This window comes from Mus caroli, unplaced genomic scaffold (genome assembly GCF_978045245.1).
Source record: "Mus caroli unplaced genomic scaffold, Mus_caroli_1 scaffold_10, whole genome shotgun sequence".
Taxonomy (NCBI): domain Eukaryota; kingdom Metazoa; phylum Chordata; class Mammalia; order Rodentia; family Muridae; genus Mus; species Mus caroli.
Window position 1 is genome coordinate 59,332,532 of NW_028227265.1, and position 22,116 is coordinate 59,354,647.

Sequence of the window (22,116 nt, forward strand, 5' to 3'; positions counted from 1 at the left end):
CTACATAATATTTGACCACAGAGTTCTAGATTTGTTCTTGTTTCTTTGGAGAGGCAGTTTTGTAGTCCAGGCTGAACCTGAACTCACGATCCCTTGCCTCAGCCTACAGAATGCTGACTGCACCTGCACGTGCCATCTTGTCAGGGTAAGATGGGGAAGAACACATATTCTTGTGTGTACATGTGGTGGTGGAAATCACAGGTCAACATGGGCTGTTCTCCCCAACTGCTTTGTTTATCCATCCATTTGTTTTTGAAACATGTTCATCATCTTGGTCAACTGGCTAGCAAACACAGCACTCTGGGCCTCTGGGCCAGGCAGTGGTGGCACACTCATTTAATCCCAGTACTCAGTATGGGGTACCTTTAATCTCAGAGGCAGAGGATCTCTCAGTTCTGGGCCAGCCTGGTCTACAGAGCAAATTCTAACACAGCCAAGATGCACGGAGAAATCCTGCCTCAAAAACAAAACAAAACAAAACAAAACAAAAAGCAAAACAAACAACAATAAAATGACACAGGCCCCCAACCCTAAGAGGTGTGCAGGTGTGGCTGCTGTGTCACATATGTATCAGTAGGTGGCAGAGAAGAGACCATGCTTAGGGTTCTGTTCTGACCTGTGAATATCTGAATGATTAGTAGCCCAACAGTCCCTGAAAAACGTAAGCCTGAGATGATCACAAGTCCAGCACCATGGACCCAGACAGGGAGCTAGCCTGAGATGACCACAAGTCCAGTACCATGCTGACCTGGAGGTGCAGATCAAGCCCAAGATGACCCCTGACCTGCACCATAATGCACAAGTGGGGCATAGCGCTCCTGAGACCCAAGACACCGGGCACCGCTCAGACCAGTAAGTAAGTGGTGAAGAAATGGAAGAGAAAGAGAAGCAGAAGGATGTGGGCACAATGAAGAGAGGCAGAACTGGAGATACAAAGGTAGTGAGGAACAACCTGATGTGAGCAGCCAGTGATGCCACTTGGGACCATGGTGAGTTCCTGGCCGGTGCTGTTACGGGGGCCTTGCCTGGGTCTGTGGCCCTGCAACAGCAGGGGTCTGTTACTACCAAAGTCGTGGTAGATGTCCCTGGTCTGGGTTACTGCCCAGGGACATGTTAATGTATAAAGGACGTGCAGAACTGGTCCCACTCCTCACCTAGGCATCATGGGAGAGCTAGCCTTAGGGGTGTAAGAGCTGGAGAGCTGATGGGCTGACCAGTTCAGATACCTCTCAGGTCCAAATCCAGGATTTTGAATGAGCCCACACCAACATCTACCCCATCAGTGACCTGCTGGAGTGCATGAAGGGGCTGATCCTACAGATCCAACACTACAGGGTCTCCATGTCAAAAGGCAGCAACAGGGTCTCCAAGAGGAGTCCTGGCAAGCATCCAGTATTAATAGAATAAGAAGTCAGAGGCTTCAAACCAGACCACCAAGTCACTGCAATGAACATTTGCAAGTGAAGAAGTGTGGACAAAGGGTCTGCTATGGGACACACTGTGGCACACTACAGCTTCCATGATGAGATTTCCTTTTCCTCTGTTGGGGGAAGGTTGCAAGGGTGGAGGGCAGGTACAGAAGAGAGGGAGAGGGGTGGCATTGGGGTGCATGATGTGAAATTCACAAAGAGCCAATGAAAAGTTTTCTTTTTAAAAAGGACACAGGGCTTCACCTGTCTCTGTCCTCACTGAAGTTATAGGAATGTCACTGTACACTAATTCTGTGTGGGTGTTTGGGGACTCAGGTCCTCATGCATGTGAGGTGAGCAAGCACTTCATCCACTGAGCCATCTCTTGAGGTCCCCTCCCCTCAGGTCTGCTTTTGAGGCTAGAATCTCATGTCGCCCAGGCTGGTCTCCAATTGGGTAAGTAGCTGGGGATGACCCTTAAACTCCTGATCCTCTGCCTCCCTCTCCCAAGTGCTGGGGTTTCAGTCATGCACTTCCATACTATGCCTGGTTTATGAAGTGCTGGAGGTCAAACCCAAGGTTTCCGGCATGCTAAGCAAGCACCCTACCTACCAACTGAACCACATCTCCAGCCCCTAAAATCTTGGCTTTTAAAGAACAGGTGTGAAGATGGCACGTATGCTCCTACCTAAAGTAGGAGCATCGTAAACACGTGACCCTAGTGTGCACCATTAAGCAATGATAGGAAAAGGCGAATGAATGAGTGAATGAATGAATGAATGAATGATATGAACAGGGCTGAGCTGCTGGAGCAGTTCTGCAGTTAACACATCCAGACTTGGTCCCTGATGATTTAACATTTTCTTTTTTTTTTTTTTTAAGATTTATTTATTTATTATATATAAGTACACTGTAGCTGTCTTCAGACACTCCAGAAGAGGGCGCCAGATCTCGTTACGGATGGTTGTGAGCCACCATGTGGTTGCTGGGACTTGAACTCTGGACCTTCGGAAGAGCAATCGGGTGCTCTTACCCACTGAGCCATCTCACCAGCCCGATTTAACATTTTCTATCACATTTACTTATTTGGTGTGGGGTTGTGGAGGTCAGAGGAAAAGTTGCAGGAGTCACGTCTCTCCATCCACCCTGTGGGTCACAGGGATTGAACTCGGGTCCTTGAGCTTGGCAGCAAACATTTACTGCTGAGCAAAGACTATTACTGTCATCTCACGGGCTCCTTGGTGACTTTTGGTAGCTGTGTGACCCAGTGGCTCCTCCGAGCCCATTTCTGTTCTAGGAATGGTTAACTGTCTTTGGAACCTTGGAGATTCGGGTTTGAATCCCCACTCTACCCTTTCCTTCTGAGTGACCTTGGCAAACACTCTTACATCCATGGGGCTCAGTTTTCCCACCTGTAATTTGGAGCAGGCGGCCTCATGAGGCATACTGGGGCCATTTAATGGGGTCCCTAAGAGCTCAAAGAGAAGGGGGGCGGAGTCAGGTGTAGCCAGCCCCTGGACTGTGTCCGGACAGACGTGAAAGGAATCTCAGGCAAGCCAGCTGAAGGCCAGGGGCTGCACATGCGCAGAGCATTCCTGTGCTCCTTTATAAGTGAGGAAGCTGCGCCTGGCGTGCTGAGCGCCTGGGCTCTAGGGCTGAAGAAACACCGGGAGCGGGGCGTCGCGTCCTTTGTGCCCGGAACCGTGGGGATGTGTCCGCGCTAAGGAGCCAGGTGTGGGGGGGCCGGAAGGAGGGGGGTAACAAAAAATAGGGCTTGGGGAGGACTGACCAGAATGAAGGGGAAGCCCCCCTCGATGAAAATGGGCAGGGAACGATGGGGGAGGGGAACCAAGTTTGGGGGGCCTGAGTGCATGAGGGGCGGCCTTAGGGGTGTTGGGAATGGAAAGGAGTCTTGAATGAAAAGACTTTCCCATCCCTGGTAGGGAGGATCCCTGGCTGCATATAGTTCTCTGGATCAAGCAGGAGGTGCTGAAAGCTAGGGCTAGGGGAGGGGTACCCCGAGTTTGGAATAAAGACAAGGGAATCCTGCTCATAGCTGAGACAAGCTGGGAACTTGAAATGGGGACCTCCAATTTACACATGAATGGAAGGCTGTGGTGGGGAGAGGGTCCCCCAATTTAAGAGTGTGTGTAGCAGAGTCCCTTCCCTGGGAAAGGAAGTCAGACAGGTCTCTGTCCTCTTACTGCATCCTGAGCTGAGAAGGAGGCTCAGGCACCCATCCTACGAGTCACCCTGGTTTTCTAACAGATAGGAGTTGGGTGCAGTCCCTTTTCCCAGTGAGCATGTTTACTGTCCTGGCTAATGCTGGGTGTGGGTTCTGCTGTGCCCCAAGATGGATGTTCAGGACCTGGATGGACCCTGTGAAGGGAAAGGACCCCCCAGATGCCTCACATCTCCACGTAATCTCAGCTCTCCACCCCAGTGCTTCACCCCCAGTCTACCTGTATGGTGAATTTTAAAACTCTCTTTGGATGATCAGGTGGTAGAAGGGAAGGGACCCAGTGCTTGGGTATAGGAGTGACCCCCGTGCATACACCACAGTGTGGCTTTGTTCATTCTAAGTGTGTTTGGGATGAAACCAGGCTGAGGCAGTCCAGGATGGGTGACATGTGGGGACCAGTTAGGAAGGTATGAATTCATACATTGTGCCGTCCCAGACTCTGGCAGTCTCGGTGATCCCTGGACGTCCCTACAGGGAGACAGGGAAGGTTTTCACCCCAGGAATCGGGGGTCTTTGTGTGTCAACGAGCTATGAGGAGAGGCATGTCTAGGGTCTCCGGTGACTGATATAACTGCTAACAGTGTCTTTTGTTACAAAACTATGCTGGGGCCACATTACCAGTGGCCCTGCATCGGTCACCAAGACCACATGCATCCCAGGGCTGGTGTGGCAGCCTGTGGGAGGAGCCAGACCTGGTGAACGATTCGTTAGGGGCTTCAGCAGAGGGCTCCAGATTGTGGGTGTCTTTGTGTAGAGGTCGCGCAGCCTACCCCGTCAACACAGGCATGGTTCCTTTGTTAATGTCCCTGGAAGTCTCTGTGTGTGTCTCTCCTGGGGTGTGTCTTGTGAATAGGGAAAGGGGACTCAGAGCATAGGAGTGCAAGCCTGAGGAGCCACAGTGGGCGCAGAGGCCGGGGTGGAGGTCCTCAGCTTGGCTTCCTTTCTTCTCCAGTGTTCTACACTCATGCACACAAATCCAGTGCGAGTCTCAGGCCAGGAACCCTCAGTGTGTGCAAGTGCGTGTGCATACATGCGTATGGCTTTCCTCGCCCCCACCCCCACCCCTGGGACCAGAAATCCTTCTGGAGCTGATGCACCCACATCACAGGGTGCCGACATAGACATACCCTCGCCCAGACACAGCACCACAGATGCACACCGTCACACATCCAGTGACACTAGATAACAAGTGCCCAACTCCAACTCAGTGGAGAGACGAGAGGCAGGGTGGGGGTGGGAACGGAACAGGGGTACAAACACACTGGAGCTTGTGAATGTGCTTGCCCTCTTCCCTGCAGGCCCCTGCTTGCATATACATGAGGCTAATGCATCATTCATGAGGGGGTGGGCCCAAACCTCAGCCTAAAAGCTGCCACTTGCCTCTGGTGGCCCAGGAGAGGAAGTATTTTAAGAGAAGCGTGTGCGGGTGTGAGGATGTGATGGGGAGGAGGGGTGGTGTTTGGGGTGTGAGGAGCACAAAACTGACATAAGAGTCTGTCACCGTGTTGGGCTACCTTCGGGTATTTTTAGTGTGTTCCCAAGGCTTTGTGTACAAAGAGCTGTTTTTAAAGGTGATATATCATAAGTCTTAGCTCATTCCTCCCTGATGATTTCAGAGGGTTTGTGCTAAATGAGGCTCATTTTACAGGTGGGGAAGCTGAAGCATGGGGCAACAGGGCCACTGGGGCAGAGCTGCATGGTGGGTAATAGAGTGTGACATGGACATGAATTTTTTTATTTTTCCTTTTGAGGGGAGGAAAGAGACAGCATTTCTCTGTGTAGCTCTGGCTGTCCTATAGAAATTCTGTAAAACAGACTGGTCTCCAACTCAGAGGTCCACCTGTCTCTGCTTCCCCAGACCTGGGATTAAAGGGGTGCGCCATCACACCCAGCTGGATTTTTTTTTAATTTCCTTTTCTTTTCTTTCTTTTTCCACTTTTCTTCTCTCTCTCTCTCTCTATCTCTCTCTCTCTCTCTCTCTCTTTTTCTTTTTTTTGAGGCTAGGTCTTATATAGTACAGGCAGACTTCAAACTTAAAATGAAGTTCAAACCCTTGATCATCCTACCTCCACCTTCCAAGTGCTAAGATAAGATGACAGACTTTGGCCACAATATCCAGCTGAACTCAATTATGTGGAGAGGGGAGGGGAGGAAGAAAGAATGAGAGAACACATTTTCTGGTTTTTATCCCTCCTAAAATGGAGTGATCGTAGGCACTAGGGTACCCCACACTGGCTTGGGGTTCCAAAATGAAGAAACAGAGGCGGCCTGGATTGGCATTAGAGTCTGTGGCATTTAATTTACAAGTTGGTAGCTTGTGCTCTGCTCTGCAACCCAAAGCAAAAAGCGAGCCCTCTCTGGGTTCAGAGGCAGGTTGTGCTCAGAGCCCCGGCAATACTCCTCAGAGTTCAGCACCAAGGACAGATCGTCGACGGGCCTAGCCTTTAGCGTTTGTAAAAACAGGGAGGGCTGAAGGGAACTGAGCTCTTCAAGGCCTCTAGAGGCCCCACCACAAGGCTTGCTCTACTTCCATAGGCTAAAGGGCAGATTTGCAGGTGGCCCTCAGACTCTCTTTCTCCTGACCTCTTTGAACCCCTGTATGAGGCCGGAGTTGAGAGAGGGGCAAAGTTTTGTCGAATCCTTGTAATAAATATATTTCAGGCACCTGAGGTAGACCTTGCTCATAGTAAGTACTCAGTAACTGCCTACTGTATGCCAAATGGGTCATGGCCCCTATGGAGGGGATAGCCCCAGGGCAGAGGAAGCCACATATGTTGGGAGTACTGGGCTTGGGGGAGGGCCTGGGGACCCACTGCTTCCCTTGGGAGCTCCCAATCTGATTGTGGAAGCTGACTTGAAAAGCAGGACTTCAGACTTGGCAGTGCAAAGTTTAGTGACAATATTAGCCACAGCTAAAATGTTCTCCTTCAAGCCAAGTTGCTCAAATCATTGTGTGTAAGTTCAGTCATCCATCCCTTCTAGTCATCTGTTGTCCTCATCTGACCCATAAGGAAAGAGAGGCAGAGAAGCTATGCTACTTGCCTAAAACCACACAGCAAGGAAGAGGCAGAGGCATAGCATAGGACTTGCTGTGCTCATCAGGTTGGGCTGAAACTGCCTCCACTGCTCCAGGGCTGAGATGTGGGACCATGAGAGTGAGTCACCAAACCCGCATAGAGTGCTGTGCAGGACTGCAGTCTGGTCCTTGAAGATGCTCAGTGGGTTCTGGAGTCTGAGGCTAGAACTGGGGGCCCCACAGGAGTGTGGCAAGGGCTGGGAACAGAACCTAAGGCTATGAAAACCTGGGAGGTGCTGGGGCCAGAACCCAGGGTCCCCTGTGAGTTGAGCAGATGTGGCACCACTAAGCCGCACCCTGGCCTCACTGCTTGATTGTGAAATGAAATGCTCTCTCTGGGTACATATCCTGCTTGGCCCCTGCTTCCCTTCCTCTGTGGCATGTTCCTTCAGCAACATGCTGGCCTTTATGAGTTCTGGCTCTAATTCTTCCTGGGACTGTCTGGTTCCTCCATGTTGAATGTCTTGGGGGTGCCACGACTCACCTTCCCTTCCTCTCCTTTGCTCCTAGCTCCAGTATGGGAGCCGGATCTGTGTGGGCCTCAGGCCTCCTGCTGCTGTGGCTGCTTCTCCTAGTGGCTGGGGATCAGGGTGAGTGGGGAGTCATCTCAGTCGACGTCATAGTTGTGGGTCAGCGGGACGGGGCAAGACTTTTCATGCTAGAACCTTTTTCTGCTGCTTCTCTAGCTGGGTCTACAATATAAAACAAGAATAGCTGAAACCAGTCTTTGAACAATCGAAAGAGAACAAGATACCTGAGAGGTTATTTTTAGTTCTAACCAGCAGTGGAGGTTCCCACCTCTCACTGTCTTCTGCTGAACTGATCTGGAAAAAAAAAAAGGGTGGGAGACAGAGACAATAACACAGGGGTTGATTGCTGATGTCTGCCATGGGCAGGACAAGGGAAAGAAGATCTTTGTGTCTCTCCTGGAGTCTCCCCAGTGGTGGTCAGGAGTCGGACTTTATGAATTCCTTACTGAGTTTCTCTGTGGCTGTAGGCAAGAATATTTGTTCTTCTGATCTTCAGTTTCCCCAATGTCCTACAAGGAGACATTTCCATTGCAGAAGCTCAGTGACTTTATTGCCCTCACAGGACGTAGTAGCAAATGCCTGTAATCCCAGCCCTTGGGAGGTAGACCAGGAGCATTATAAGTGCAAGGTCATCCTTGGTTATAAAGTTGGAGGCCCACCCGTGCTACACAAGACCCTGACTGAAAATAGAAGAAAGAAAGGGAAAAAAAAAAACTCACAAAGTTGGTTTCCGGTGTCTGCAAATACCCCACAATCACTGCTTCCAGTGTCTGCCTCTTGACTTAACTTTTGAGGCTCAGAGAAGGAAAGTGAGTTGTTCGGGGCCACATGGCAAGCCCGTGATTACATCATAGTTTACCCATATATGAAGCCTTTGGAATTTACTACCATATGAAGGAGAACCATAAATGGTCCCTTTGCACAGTGACATTGTGTGGGCAGTCTGGCCTCTCTGGCCTTGATCTCTCTATAAAGAGGTGTTAATGAAGCTGAGTGTAGTGGCCCAGGCCTTGAATCCCAGCACTGGGGAGGCAGAGGCAGGAGGATCTCTGTGAGTCTGAGGCCAGCCTAATCTATATATGAGTTTTGTTATTTGAGTTCCAGGACAGCCAGGACTATATAGTAAGACACTTTCTCAAAAGAGGAAACAAAGTATTAAGGAAAGAAAAAAGAAGAAGAAGAAAAACCTCACTAAAGCAAGAAATGTTAGTGCCTGCCCCTGCCTCTGACTCAGGTCCTCTCTCTCCACCCCAGACACACAGGACTCCACCGCCACGGAAAAGGGGCTTCGCATGCTGAAGTCGGGGTCAGGACCCGTCCGTGCTGCCCTGGCAGAGCTAGTGGCCCTGCCCTGCTTCTTTACCCTGCAACCACGGCTAAGCACCCTGCGAGACATTCCTCGGATCAAGTGGACTAAGGTTCAGACTGCATCAGGCCAGCGACAGGATTTGCCAATCTTGGTGGCCAAAGACAACGTGGTGCGTGTGGCCAAGGGCTGGCAGGGACGGGTGTCATTGCCTGCTTACCCCCGGCACAGAGCCAATGCTACCCTTCTGCTGGGGCCACTTCGAGCAAGCGACTCTGGGCTGTATCGCTGCCAAGTGGTAAAGGGTATCGAAGATGAGCAGGACCTGGTAACCCTGGAAGTGACAGGTGAGTTGGGGGCAGGTAATGGACGTGGTCAGATATGAAAGGGGAGGGACCAAGAATGAAGGGGGAAGGGTTGAGGCTGAGAGAAAGGGCCCCAAGAATCGGGAAATTCTAAGAAAGAAAGAAAGGAAGGAAGGAAGGAAGGAAGGAAGGAAGGAAGGAAGGAAGAAAGAAAGAAAGAAAGAAAGAAAGAAAGAAAGAAAGAAAGAAAGAAAGAAAGAAAGAAAGAAAGAAAGAAACAAAGATGGAAAAAGAGGATCTGAGGATGGAGAGGAAGGTGCCTAGGACTGGAGAGAAATCAGGGATGAAGGGCGAGAGACCAAAGTTAAAGGAAGAGGAACCGAGAGGATGGATGGGAGGGGCAAGTGTAGAGGAATGGGAGAAACCGCTGACAGTCAAAGACAGTAGGGGAGGGGCTAAGAAAAAAGGGGTGAAGCCAAGGTGGAAGGGGAAGGATTAAGACAAGGGGAAGAGTTACAGTGGGAAAGGAGGGACCAAGATGTAAGGGGAGGGGCTAAATCCGGACAGGATGGAGTAAGCCCGAGGCCACTGGGGTTCAACTTAGAAGTCGCTCTGTGTAGGGCTCCTCTCAGGTTTTCTGACGCTCTGCATCTAGGCTCAGCCCTTTCTCGGACTTCTTTTTAGCAGAGAGGCGCCAGCAGCGATGCAGAACTCAGCTGAGCTGGATGCAACCCCTTTTTAAGACCCTTTACCCTCACTTAATTTACTTAAGACAAAATTATTAGCTGTCCATCAAAATAGGAATATGTCCATGTAGTGGTGCACCCACCCTCTACATTCTAGAATCTGAGGCAGGAGAATCACTAAAAATTCAAGGCCAGCCTGAACTATGAGACACAGTGACGCTAGCCCATTAGCTCTGCCAACACTGCCCTCATCATGCATCACACACATATACACAGAGACACATACACTCACACACACATGCACAGCACACAGGTGCACAAAATGAGAAATCAGGGCAGGAGAGAGATGGCTCAGAGGTTAAGAGCACTTGCTGCTCTTCAGAGGACTTGAGTTCAGTCCCCACATGGTACCTCACAACCACATAATTCCATTGTAGAGTACCTAGAACCTTCCTCTGGCCTCTTTGTGCACTAGGCATCAGCATACAATCAGACACTCATATATACAATCTGACACTCATATATATAATAAAGGAAGTAAATAGCCAGGTGGTAATGGCACACACCTTTAATCCCAGCACTTGGGATGCAGAGGCAGAAGGATCTCTGTGAGTTCAAGGTCAGCCCAGTCTACAGAGAGTTCCATGACAACCAGGAATAAACAGAGAAATCCTGTCAAGAAACCGGGGCGGGAGCCGGGTGTGGTGGCGCACGCCTTTAATCCCAGCACTCGGGAGGCAGAGGCAGGCGGATTTCTGAGTTCGAGGCCAGCCTGGTCTACAAAGTGAGTTCCAGGACAGCCCGGGCTATACAGAGAAACCCTGTCTCAAATAAAACCAAAAAAAAAAAAAAAAAAAAAAAGAAACCGGGGCGGGGTTGTTGGGGGGGGGACGACAAATCTTATTTTAAGAGTACAAATCTCTTTAAAAGGCTAAAGTGAGCCTATCTTTAAAATGTCAGTTAACACATTCCTTCAGGAGACACTGTGTCAGAGTGTGTCTTCCCAGATATTCTGCTAAATTCCACTGCAGTTTCTGTTTTCCCAACAGTAAAAACCAAGCTGGGTGGAGCAGGGGCTATGGGTGATGAACTCAGGAAGCAGCAGCAGATGGAGCTGTGTGAGTGTGGGGCCAGCCTGGGCTACATATTGAGACCCTGTCTCAAAAACAGCAACACAGCCTGGCAGTGGTGGCACTTTAATCCCAGAGGCAGGTGGATCTCTGTGCATCAGAGGCTACAGGTCTATAGAGCAAGTTCTAGGACAGCCAGGGCTACACAGAGAAAGCCTGACTGAAAAGATCAACCAACCAACCAAAACCAGACATGAGATAAGGGCTGTGAAGGCAGAAGGAATGAGTTCACAGTCATTCTTCACTAAATGTGTACACAGGTACACAAAATTTAAAATGCAGTAAGTCAGGGCTGGAGAGAGTTGGAGTTGGAAGCCAGCCTAGGGTACATGAGACATTTTTTTTCTTTCTTTGTGTGTGTTTCATTGTTGTTTTTGTTTTCAGAAATCTTTGTTCTGTGTAACCCTGGCTGGCCAGAAACTCACTCTGTAGTCCAGGCTGGCCTCGAACTCAGAAATTCGTCTGCCTCCGCCTCCCAAATGCTGGGATTAAAGCCATGCGCCACCACTGCCCGGCTAGTGTTAGGATTAAAGAAATACACCACCACACCATATGAGACTCTGTCTTTAGGAAATGTGCTCCAAGAAGGTCCTTTCCCTAAGATTCCACAAAACCCCTCTCCGGCCTCGTGGCTGTTACCCCACAGGCGTCGTGTTCCATTATCGGGCGGCCCGGGACCGCTATGCGCTGACCTTCGCTGAGGCCCAGGAGGCTTGTCGCCTGAGCTCTGCTACCATCGCTGCCCCACGGCACCTGCAGGCTGCCTTTGAAGATGGCTTTGACAACTGCGACGCGGGTTGGCTCTCAGACCGCACGGTTCGGTGAGAGGGTGCGCGGGAGACATGGAACTGGGGGGTTGCTCCTGGAGAAAGAGGCTCCAAGAACACACGGCGATAGCCACTCCCCTCATACTGTTAGGTACCCGATCACTCAGTCGCGTCCTGGTTGCTATGGTGACCGCAGCAGTCTCCCCGGTGTTCGGAGCTATGGGAGACGGGACCCGCAGGAACTCTACGATGTCTACTGCTTTGCCCGCGAGCTAGGGGGTAAGGCAAGGCGGGTCTGGGACCCTGTCGCCACCTGTCCGTGAGTGTAAGGTACTATCCCAGGTCCCGTATTTCCCATGAATCTCTCCGAATTCTTTGTGCCCTCCAAAGCTGCACGTGGGATCTGACCACCTCTCCTTGAGTGTCAGGTGTTCTTCCAGCCCTCAAGTTCTGCTAAGTCTCCCCAGAGAGCTCCAAAGTTGGAGCCAGGACTTGGGCCACCCGTCTCCTGAACTTCCTATCCACAGGTCCGCGCGCCCCTCCTTCTCGCACCCTTCTGACCTCCACTTTTCCCCTCTCCCAGGTGAAGTCTTTTACGTGGGCCCGGCCCGCCGACTGACCCTGGCGGGCGCGCGGGCACAGTGTCAGCGGCAGGGTGCAGCGCTGGCCTCGGTGGGGCAGTTGCACCTGGCCTGGCACGAGGGCCTGGACCAGTGCGACCCGGGCTGGTTGGCAGACGGCAGCGTGCGCTACCCCATCCAGACTCCGCGCCGGCGTTGCGGGGGCCCCGCCCCAGGTGTGCGCACTGTGTACCGCTTCGCCAACCGCACCGGCTTTCCTGCGCCAGGAGCACGCTTCGACGCCTACTGCTTCCGAGGTGCGTTAGGAAGTGTCCCTGCAGATCACGCCCCAGAGCCGTCGTCTTGGCCACTCTTCGTGGGTGTGCGTCATCCAAACAGGTCAACAGCCCAGGGTGTCTGTCTAAGCCGTGACTCTAGGAGTGGTCCTTGCCTGACTACACACGGTTTAACCTCTGTAGCTACTCGTTGTGCGTGTGTGTGTGTGTGTGTGTGTGTGTGTGTGTGTGTGTGTGTGTGTGTTTTCCCTTGCGATCACAGCCCCAGCAGGAAAGCTTGGTTATGGCTATGCCTCACGTCACACGACCCCTGAAAGTGTATGATGAGAGCCACGCCTCCATGGGCGTTTCTCCTTCCAGACCACATCCCATAATCTGCATTGGGCGGAACAAACCACATCCCACTATTGGGTTCCCTGGAGTTAGGAGCATTTGAAGACCACATGCCCTGCCAGTAGGTCCTCTCCGAATCACGTCCCTCACCAAGATCCTTGTGGGGGGCCACATCTTATGCCTTAAACCCGTAAGCCCCACGGGGACCATTGATGAGCATGGCGGCCATGCTTCTAGACACAGGCAAGCAAAGGCCACAGCCCTACCAGCATTTATTTACTTATTTATGTTTTGCTCGAGACAGGGTCTCACTAGCAAGCGCGAAGGCCCGAGTCCCATGCCAATCACCAAATAAAGCCAGGTGTGGGCTGAGCGCCTGGGAGGAGGAGGCGAAAGAAATCAGAAGTGTTAAGGTCATTCTGGACCACAGAGCTCAAAGCCAGCCTGTGCTACAGGAGGTTCTGTCGTGAAAAGCCATAAACAAAACAATAGATCATTCCTAAGCTGGGTGGAAACCATGTGACTTGCCACACTGTCTAGGAGAGAATTCACCCCCTGAGATGGGTCTTTCCTTCGATGTGTACCCAACATTTGGAAGGCTGAGCTGGGAGAATCTCTGAGGGTTCGAAGCAAGCCTGGGCTACACATTGAGTTCCAGGTTAGCTTGGGTTGCAGACAGACAGAAGTTAGATTACCCTGGTGAAGGTTGCATTCTCCCCTGTGGGCTCTGCCCTGGGTGGGGCCTGTCTGTCTCCCTGTCTCCCTGTCTACCTGTCCCCACACCGTACGCCCAGCCCAGTAGAGATGTAGCAAGAGCTCCGCCAGTGAACCAAGCTGCCCTGATGCTCATGTAACTAGCTGACCCTGACCTTGACCTGCACATTCTGGTGCAGCAGGAATGGCACACCTCCTCCTCTCAGGCTGGGGAAGCTCAGAAACCACCCAGAAAGACAGACAGGTGCCCAGATGCAGCAGGCTAGAATTTGCATAGACATTATGCAGGAATTTCCCAGCATGCATGGGCCCACACCTCTTCTGCCTTTTCTATAGCTCATCACCATACAGCACACCATGGAGATTCTGAGATCCCCTCATCTGGAGATGAGGGGGAGATTGTGTCAGCAGAGGGGCCTCCAGGCCGAGAACTAAAGCCCAGCTTGGGGGAACAGGAGGTGATAGCACCTGACTTCCAGGAACCTCTCATGTCCAGTGGAGAAGGCGAAGCCCCAGACTTGACTTGGACACAAGCACCTGAGGAGACCCTTGGCTCTACCCCAGGGGGTCCCACGCTGGCTTCATGGCCCTCTTCGGAAAAGTGGCTCCTTACAGGTGCCCCAAGCTCCATGGGTGTCTCCAGCCCCAGTGACATGGGAGTAGATATGGAAGCAACAACACCCTTGGGCACACAGGTAGCGCCCACCCCCACAATGAGGAGGGGCCGCTTTAAAGGGTTGAATGGTCGACACTTCCAGCAGCAGGGCCCAGAAGACCAGCTGCCTGAGGCAGCAGAGCCCAGTGCCCAGCCTCCCACCCTGGGAGTTACTGCCAACCACATGGGGCCTTCTGCAGCTACAGAGGCTTTGGAGAGTGACCAGAGCCACAGTCCTTGGGCCATTCTGACCAACGAAGTGGATGAGCCAGGAGCAGGTGAGTGACCTGAGGAGAAAGGGTGACCTCAACCATAGACCGATCTAGCAACTCCTGACCTCACCCATAGTCCTGCCTCCATGTCCCTACTTTATTGTGTGTGCATGAGTGTGTACCTGTGTGTGTGAGTGTGTGCCTGGGTGTGTGAATCCATGTGACTGAGTGCAATGTGTGTGCGCCTATGTGTGTGTGAGTGTGTGGGTGTGTGAATGCATGTAACTGAGTGTGTGTGCCTGTGTGTGTGTGTGTGTGACTGAGTGTAACTGTGTGAATGTGTATGTGTGAATGCAAGTGACTGAGTATGCATGTGTGTGACTGTGTGTGACTGAGTGTAACTGTGTGTGTGTGTTCCTCTGTGTGTGTGTGAGTGTGTGGGTGTGTGAATGCATGTGAGTGAGTGTGTGTGCCTGTGTGAGTGTGTGTGACTGGGTGTAACTGTGTGTGTGTGAGTGTGTATGTGAATGCATGTTACTGAGTGTAACTGTGTGTGTGCCTGTGTTTGTGTGAGTGTGTGTGTCTGAGTGTAACTGTGTGTGTGATTGTATATGTGTGTGAATGCATGTGACTGAGTGTAACTGTATGTGTGATTGTATGTGCGTGTGTGCATGCACACAAGCTCTCAGAGACCAGAGATTGACTTCAAGTGTCTCTTCCTTTATGGCCCTCCATCCTGGTTTTTGAGACAAGGTCTCTCTAAGTCTGGCACTCATTCTTCACTGGGAAGCCTCCTCTCTTCTTTATTCCTCTTTCCTCCCTCCCCTTTCTCCTGAACTGGAGTTAAAGCCCCAGTCTGCTGCGCCCAGCGTTTATGAGAGTGCTGGGGATTCGAACTCAGATCTTTATGTTTCTATAGCAAACACTTTACCCTGACCCATCATCCCAGCCCCTGAGCTTTATGATTTGATACAGAGTCCACCTACCTGAGACTGGTCTAGAACTTATAGCAATCCTCCTGCTTCAGTCTCCCAAGTGCTACAGTGACAGGTGTGTGCTGTCACACTTGGCTTTTATGTTTGCTGGAGGAGGGTGTTAAGATGTCTTATGTAGCCCAGGCTGCCCTCTAAATTCTTAGTATCCAAGGATGACTCTAGGTCCTCCTGTCTCCTCCTAACTGCATGTGTGACTGGCTTGCTCACCTAGCTAAATCCGTTTTTGGAGCCTGTATCTCTATGAAGTACAGACTGGCCTTAAATGTTTATTCTTCTCTCTCAGCCTCCCAGATGTGAGGATCGTAGGTGTGTTCCACCTGGCCCTGCTAACTAACTGTAGCTCATTTTGATGTCACAGGCTCTCTTGGCAGCAGGAGTCTCCCAGAGTCCCTGATGTGGTCCCCATCGTTGATCTCATCCAGTGTCCCAAGCACCGACAGTACTCCTAGCCCGAAGCCAGGGGCAGCCGAGGCACCCAGTGTGAAGTCAGCCGTCCCCCACCTGCCCTGGCTGCCCTCAGAGCCCCCTGCTCCCTCTCCCGGGCCCTCAGAAGCCCTAAGTGCTGTTTCCCTCCAGGCGTCCTCTGCTGATGGTTCCCCTGACTTCCCCATTGTAGCCATGCTTCGAGCCCCCAAACTGTGGCTTCTGCCACGCTCTACACTTGTCCCCAATATGACCCCAATCCCACTGTCCCCAGCTTCTCCACTTCCCTCCTGGGTCCCAGAAGAACAAGCTGTCAGGCCTGTCAGCCTTGGAGCGGAAGACCTCGAAACCCCATTTCAGACCACCATGGCTGCCCCAGTCGAAGCCAGCCACAGATCCCCTGATGCAAATTCTATAGAAATCGAGGGGACCAGCTCCATGCAGGCTACAAAGCACCCCATCTCTGGCCCATGGGCTTCTTTGGACTCTAGTAATGTGACATTGAATCCTGTCCCTTCTGATGCTGGCATCCTAGGGACTGAGTCTGGGGTCTTGGACTTACCAGGGAGTCCCACATCAGGCGGAAAGGCCACTGTGGAGAAGGTGCTGGCCACCTGGCTACCACAGCCTGGCCAAGGACTAGACCCTGGCTCCCAGTCCACACCCATGGAAGCCCATGGGGTTGCCATGAGCATGGAACCTACAGTGGCTTTGGAGGGAGGTGCCACCGAGGGCCCTATGGAGGCCACTAGGGAGGTGGTCCCCAGCACTGCTGATGCCACTTGGGGGTCTGAATCCAGAAGTTCCATTTCTAGCACCCACATAGCTGTGACCATGGCTGGGGCCCAGGTCATGCCCACACTGACCTCTACAAGCTCCGAAGGCCACCCAGAGGCTATGGGCCAGATGGTGGCCCAGGAGTTATTGGAGCCTCTCAACAGTCTGCCTTCACACCCCTGGTCATCCCTGGTGGCCCCCATGGATGAAGTGGCCTCAGTTTCCTCAGGGGAACCCACAGGACTGTGGGACATACCCAGCACTCTGATACCTATATCCTTGGGCTTGGATGAATCCGACCTGAATGTTGTGGCTGAGAGTCCAAGCGTGGAGGGCTTCTGGGAAGAGGTGGCCAGCGGGCAGGAAGGTAAGTTCTGGATTCTCCATCTGTCCTAGTGTGGTGGGACCTGGGGACTGGAGGCTAGGGGTTCCTGGAGCAGAGGAAATGTCCTGGGAGGGCAAGAATTTTCTAACAGTGATGCTGGAGGTCAGAGGTCAGGAAGCAGGTGACGTCAAACCTTTCTGTGCTGTGTTGTGCTGTTATTGCTTGGACAAGGTTTCTCTGTGTAGCCCTGGCTGTTCTGGAACTCACTCTGTAGACCATGGTGGCCTCCAGCTCACAGAGATCCACCTGTGGCATACAGCACTTTGCCTGGCGAACAGTGGGAACGTTTAACATCTAAAGCATGTGGTCATTGATGAAAGCATGGCCCCATGAGGTCGGGGTTGGATTTGGAAAGCTGTTTTCAAATGTTCATATTACTTTGAAAGGTACAGGGCAGTGTGATGCAGGGGACTGACCTTAAATGATTTTCATGTCTCGAGAAGACAGCTGGATCGGGTTGCATCCCAGGCAGGGAAAGAAGAGTGGTATCTAGGACAGACAGGAACCACAGCTGGATTGACCCAGTCATGGATACGGCAGGGACAGGAGCCATGGAGACAGTGGGAGGCAAGAGCTGACTCAGTGACCAACAATACTGTAACCCATCTGTAACCCAGGTTGGCCTTAAGGTGGTGGCAATCCTCCTGCCTCAGTCTTCTGAATGGTGAAATAATATGTGTTTGCCATCATCCCCAGTCTATTTCTGTGAAGAGATGCCATGACCAAGACAGCTCCTAAAGCATGGAATTGGGGCTGGCTTACAGTTTCAGAATAAAGTTTAGTCCATTGTCACCATGGCAGCACGCATGGTCCTGGAGCTAGAGTTGAGAGCTACATCCTGGTGCGGATGCAGAGAGAAGAGAACTAGGCCTGGCATGGGCTTTTTAAAACCCCAAAGCCTACCTTCAGGGACACACTACCTCCAACAAGGCCATGTCTTGTAACCTTTCTATTTTGTTCAAAGGGCTCCACAGCCCTTGTGACTAACATTCAAATATATGAACCCGTGGGTCATTCTCATTCAGACCACCACACCTGGCTTGTTTTATAAAACTCATTCATTTTTTATGTACATGCAGGTATGTGTGCATATGTGTTGGTACACATATGAACACATGCATGTACAGTCTGTGGGGGCCTATCTTCAGGCATTGGCCACCTTTATTTGATGTGTGTGTGTGCATGCACATGTGTATGTGCCTGCTGTAACACTCTTGTGAAGATCAGGCAGTGCCTTTGGGGGCAGGGTTTTCTCCTTCCACTGTGTGGGCTCCAAGAAGCAAGTTTGGGTCGTCAGGCTTGGCATCAGCACCTTCATCTGCTCACCCATCCTGCCAGCTCTCCATCTTGTGTTTTGGAGACAGTCTCTCTCAGTCAGCCCCCGGGAACTCTGTCTCTACTCCCCAGAGCTAGGACTAGAAGCACACACTTATGAGGGTTTTGCCTGCGGGTATGTGCACTGCATGTGTGCCTGGTGCCCATGGAGCTTCCTTAGAACCAGAGCTACAGATGGACTAGTGGTTGTGAACTGCCACGTGGATGCTGGGAATCACACCTCTAAACAATGTTCTTTTTTTTTTTTTTTTAGTCAGGGTTTCTCTGTATAGCCCCGGCTATCCTGGAACTCACTTTGTAGACCAGGCTGGCCTCGGACTCAGAAATCTGCCTGTCTCTGCCTCCCAAGTGCTGGGATTAAAGGTGTGCACCACCACCACCCTGCTAAACAATGTTCTTAACTGCTGAATTTTTCATTCCTGCCCCCACCCCACCTTTGAGATAGGATCTCACTATGTAGTCCTGGCTAGGCTGGAACTTGCTATGTAGCTCAATCAAGCTGGCTTCTGATTCACACAGAAATCCATGTGCCTGTGCCTCCAGAGTGCCTGGATTAAAAAAAAAAAAGTGCCATCCATCATACCTGGCTATAACCAACTATTTTGAAGTGGGGGCAAGGGCTTGTTCTGAGGTCTGAGCTATCTCCGAAGCTTTCCCTCTTTTTCGGAGACAGAGCGTCACTCTGTAGCCCAGGCTGGCCTAGAGATCTTGCCAACCTCATGACCAGCCAGCTTGGCTTAACTACATCTCATGGGACAAGTCCTTATATGATTCTTGATTATTTGTGGGGAAACTGAGGCAAGGGGAGATCTGAGCACTTAATATGTTCATGCAGTTGTGGCTGGAACTGGATGTAGAACCAAAAACAAACAAAAACTAGAGTGTGTGAGTCGGGCTTGGCGCGTGCCTGGCACCCCAGCATGGGGGTGGGGTGGTAACGGCAGAGGGCCAGATTCAAAGTTGTCTCAGCTAAGGAGTGCGTTCAAGGACTGTGTGGATTACCACATGAGAGTGCAGAAAGGAGGGAATCGGGAAAGAGGGAGGCAGGAAGGAGGAAATGAAAAGAGGAAGAAAGGAAGAGAGAGGGAAGGAAGAGGAGCCTATGTCTCGGGCTTTAAAGATGCCGAGTGCATCTGACAGCAGCTTGTGCTGTCCCTGAAAGTTAATTGGAGGATCTGCAGTCAGAAGTCTGGGGGTGGGGGTGACCCTGACTGTGGGAGACAGAAGGTGGCTGTGGTGGGAAGGGTATCGAAACACCCACAGCACAAATGCTAATAAAGTCGAAAATATACCAAGTCAGCTGAGTCAGCGCCAGCTGTGGGCAGGTGTCGTGGTGGGGACACCTGGTGGCTGTCAAGTGTTGCACATCATCCTCTGTCCCAGACATGCTAACACAGGGCTGGGGCTTCAGCAAGCACATCACCCATACCAGAGCCCCCTGTCTCTCAGTGTCACTGCCCTGGAGACCGATATCAGCCACTGCAGGACAGCCAGGTACCCCCAACTGTTCAGTTAGTAATGATTGCATGCCTTGAAAGCTGATATTCTACAGCAGCACTCGCTGAGTGGTCAAACTGACCTGGCTCATAGGACTGTATCCATCATCTTGTTCTAATTAATTTAAGCATGAATAGGGTGAATGGCTGCCATATGGAGTGTCACTACTCTCAGGCAAGATGGAGACAGAAGGCATCAAGTACAAGAAGAGACTGGGCAGGGCTGGTGAGAGCACTCAGTGAATAAAGGTGCTTGCTGCTAAGCCTGAGGGTGTGGGTTCAAGCCACAAGACCCACATGGTGACAGAGAGAATTAACTTTTACACTTGTCTTCTGGTCCCTGGGTGAACCAATCTAGTATGGCCTGGGAGAGGAGTTTGCCCTGAGCAGGACGTCCCACAGATAGAGTGGTGACAAAGCATATGACCCATTCGTTGGGGAGGCATGGGAGGGGACTCCACAGACAAGGACTGAGTTCTGGATTCTATGAAAGATGGCATGGTGTCCAGTCCGTGCTCACACTGCCTGTCCATCCCACAGACCCCACAGATCCCTGCGAGAACAACCCCTGCCTGCATGGGGGCACCTGCCACACCAACGGCACCATGTATGGCTGTAGTTGTGACCAGGGCTATGCTGGGGAGAATTGTGAAATTGGTGAGTGTCCCATCTCAGAGCACTGTTCTGTCCCTGGGAGTCTAGATGACACAACTGAAATGATCTGAGTTCAAACTAGATAGCTGAGCTGCTCAGGAGAGCCATTTCCTACCATGAATATTAGGGGTTGTGAGGAGGACAAGGAAAGGGATGGATGCTCTCCAGCAAGCAAAGGGCTATGGGGAAACTACCCTCATCCAGGTGCACAGCCGTGTGGGTACCACTCACATTGCTAAATATGAGATTACATTAAATAGAAATGGCATAGAATAAAAATAAATACATCGAATTTGGGCTCAGCTAATTCCAGTTGCGTGAGAGCCAATGCCTTCTAGCCTCTGCAGGCAATGCACACAGATGGTGCCACAAACATATATGCAACCAAACATAGCCAACTATGTCTGCTGGGAATTAAACCTGGGTTCTCTGGATCTTAACCTCTGTACCATCTCTCCAGCCCCTATGGTGTAGTTTCTTGATCACTGTTCATCCTTTGCTTGATTTCACAACCATGCTGGGAGTTATAGAGTCATAGCTGCCAATAGAAATGAGGGCAAGGCATGGCAGCACATGCCTTAAGCCCCAGTGCTCAGGAGGCAGAGGCTTGTGGATCTCTATGAGTTTGAGGCCAGCCTGGTCAACATAGCATGTTCCAAGTCAGCCAGTGCTACATATAAAGAGATCCTTTCTCCAAAACAAATAAACTCACACAATATAAATAAATATCTTTTAAAAATATTGTATTTTAAAAATCCAAATGAGTGACAGCTGTGTAACAACACCTAAGATTGACTTTTGGCCTCCCACAGATGCATCATGTGGATACACACACACACACTCATACACACACAGTCACACATACACTCACACACATACATACTCACACACTTAACACACTCACACACACACACATACACATATGCATACACACACTCACACACACTCATACATACATATACACACTCACACTCAATCACATACACACACTCACATACACACACACTTATACACACTCACATACACTTATACATACACACACTCATACACATGCACACACATACACATGCATATACACACTCACATACACACTCATACACATACACACACTCAATCCCATATACATACTCATACACATTCACATACACTTATACATACACACACTCATACATACACATTCACACACTCACATACACACTCATACACAATCACACATACACATACACTCATACCGGGGGATTGTTTTAGGGGGCAAAGCGTCTGGTTCTGTTTACAAATACTGCCAGTGGGGCCCTTGTGAGTAACGACTTTTGGGCTGCTGTACCCCGAGTGCCTGAGTCCCGCTCTTCTACCCCATGGCACTTGCTGTCACTCCACTCATGTTCACCAGTGTCACAGCTGCAGAGCAATCTCTGTGGGTATCCAGGGGATGGTGAGAAAGACCTTGACCCTGTGGGTTGGGAAATGAGTAGAGGCTGACCTCTGACCTCTACCCATTGCATGCCTCCCAGACATTGATGACTGCTTATGCAGCCCTTGCGAGAATGGGGGCACCTGCATCGACGAGGTGAATGGTTTCATCTGCCTCTGCCTCCCCAGCTATGGGGGCAGCCTGTGTGAGAAGGGTGAGTCTCCGCCTAACACACATTCAAGTCTTGCCTGAGTCTGGCTGAGTTTTTATTTTATATACTTAAATTACGGGCACATAGCAGGTGGGGGTGGGGAGCATTCACACACCATGGCAGGCGTGTGGAGGTTGGGAAACATTCAGGGCTCAACTCTTTCATTTCACCATGTCTAGTCAGCTCCTCAGACTTGGTGGCAATCACC

At 51.1% G+C, this 22,116-nt stretch overlaps 1 protein-coding gene and 1 non-coding gene across 2 annotated transcripts in view; both read left to right on the plus strand.

Moving 5' to 3' along the window:
• The first annotated feature begins 524 nt into the window (after positions 1-524).
• Positions 525-650, plus strand: LOC115031835 (small nucleolar RNA SNORA17). The gene has a single exon (XR_003837489.1). It is a non-coding gene; the product is annotated as a small nucleolar RNA SNORA17 (small nucleolar RNA).
• A 2,385-nt stretch (positions 651-3,035) lies between these two features.
• Positions 3,036-22,116, plus strand: part of Ncan (neurocan) — a 28,094-nt gene continuing 9,013 nt past the window's right edge. The window contains exons 1-10 of the mRNA XM_021170711.3: positions 3,036-3,141; positions 7,238-7,317; positions 8,512-8,910; positions 11,331-11,505; positions 11,603-11,730; positions 12,035-12,328; positions 13,691-14,287; positions 15,575-16,783; positions 20,173-20,289; positions 21,798-21,911. Of these exons, the coding sequence (XP_021026370.1) occupies positions 7,245-7,317; positions 8,512-8,910; positions 11,331-11,505; positions 11,603-11,730; positions 12,035-12,328; positions 13,691-14,287; positions 15,575-16,783; positions 20,173-20,289; positions 21,798-21,911 (3,106 nt within the window). The 5' untranslated portion in view covers positions 3,036-3,141; positions 7,238-7,244. The remainder of the gene's footprint in view (positions 3,142-7,237; positions 7,318-8,511; positions 8,911-11,330; positions 11,506-11,602; positions 11,731-12,034; positions 12,329-13,690; positions 14,288-15,574; positions 16,784-20,172; positions 20,290-21,797; positions 21,912-22,116) is intronic.